Source organism: Penaeus vannamei, chromosome 6, assembly GCF_042767895.1.
Source record: "Penaeus vannamei isolate JL-2024 chromosome 6, ASM4276789v1, whole genome shotgun sequence".
In the NCBI taxonomy this organism is placed as follows: Eukaryota; Metazoa; Arthropoda; class Malacostraca; order Decapoda; family Penaeidae; genus Penaeus; species Penaeus vannamei.
In genome coordinates, this window is record NC_091554.1 from 10,943,305 (window position 1) to 10,944,849 (window position 1,545).

General features: G+C 43.9%; 1 protein-coding gene across 1 annotated transcript in view; it reads left to right on the plus strand.

The window, feature by feature from the left end:
• The first annotated feature begins 1,356 nt into the window (after nt 1-1,356).
• The window catches only part of LOC113807948 (transcription factor btd), a 9,685-nt gene continuing 9,496 nt past the window's right edge, over nt 1,357-1,545 (plus strand). Inside the window, exon 1 of the mRNA XM_027359276.2 lies at nt 1,357-1,378. Coding sequence (XP_027215077.2) covers nt 1,357-1,378 — 22 coding nt within the window. The remainder of the gene's footprint in view (nt 1,379-1,545) is intronic.

The window sequence follows — 1,545 nt, forward strand, 5'->3', positions numbered from 1 at the left end:
CCGGCCATTTCTGCTGGTCTTGTTCATGTCAAGCTGGCATGTCACTGTCTTGTTCCGTGTCAGGGGGATGGGAGGGGCAGGGGTACCAACTAAGCTGTACTTGTCAGGGCTACCAACTTCCAATGAGACACAGATTAACTTTAATGTTGTTGTAATTTTGTGCTTGTCTTGTTATCATGTCTACGTTTTTTTTTCTGTTCAAGATTTAGTATAATAAGCGTGTGGATATCTAGATCATGAAGATTGCTTTGTTTATTATTTTATCCGCATGTTCGTCGTGGAATAGCAAGACTTTTAACACGTGAATGTATATCCTCCTTATTATTCATAAGTCGAGCTCGCTGTCCCACTCGTAAATAAACAGAGATCTCACCCGGGGCAGCATCTCGGGGCACCGGCACTGTAGGCTGGCACCTCCACGTGCACGCCCGACCTGCCAGTGCCTCGTGGTCGGGTGCCATTGTCGGTGCCGCCCTGTTTGTTGACACTCCAGTGGCGGGGTCTTTGAGAGCAGGGGAGGCAGGGCTGCTTTACCTCCCTGTGTCCATCTCTCGTGTCTTCCTTCCCTCCTCCTTCCCCTGCTCTGTGTCTCCGTCTCTCTCTCTCTCTATCTATCTACTCCTCCTCCCCCCCCCTCTCTCTTTTCGCGTCTCTCTCTCTCTCTCTCTCTCTCTCTCTCTCTCTCTCTCTCTCTCTCTCTCTCTCTCTCTCTCTCTCTCTCTCTCTCCCTCTCTCTCTCTCTCTCTCTCTCTCTCTCTCTCTCGTCCTTACATCAGTACCAACTCTTTCTCTCTATGTAATCTCCTTGGGAAGTTATATAATACTTTTAATTCGTTCCACTTGTACCCTGTCGTTTTTTTCTTTTTCTTTCTTTTTTTTCTTTTTTCTCTCTTTTTTCTGTTTCTCTGCCTCGGAGGACATTTACTCATCGCCTGACATTCCCTCTCCTCTATGACTTGCATTTCTTCATTACTTTCCCTTCCATCGTAGTCTATTTCCTTTTCAGAGCTCGCTTTTTATTCTCCCAAGTCCCCTGTTTTATCAGGTTCTTGGACTTCGTTTATATATTTCTTCTCTTTCTGTGTCTTATCCTCCCTTCATCGATTCATTTTTTGTGTTTTTCTTCGTCTTCTTCTTCTCCTTCGACCATGATCCCCCCTTCCTTTCCTTACTTAATTATCATACATTCATTATCCTTCACTTTAGGATTAAGTGATTTTCAACCTTTATCCAAGTTTCCGTTAAGGGTTTAGATCCGTTTTCGCTATGAATTGGTAAATCAAATTGTTTTTTGAGGTAAGAAGCTGAATGTGACAGGTTATCCGTTATGTATTTATTTCATTGCTACTTTCATTCATGTTCATGCACGTTCGCAAGTGTGAGTACGTGTGTGTGTGTGTGTGTGTGTGTGTGTTCGTGTGTGTTTGTGCTTGTGTGCAATTCCGCGTTTTTCTAAATTCAAACCATACACCAAAGATATCCATCACTTCATAATGAACGAATCCCGAACCCCCCCGAAATTCAGGCAAGCAAACAAACAAACAA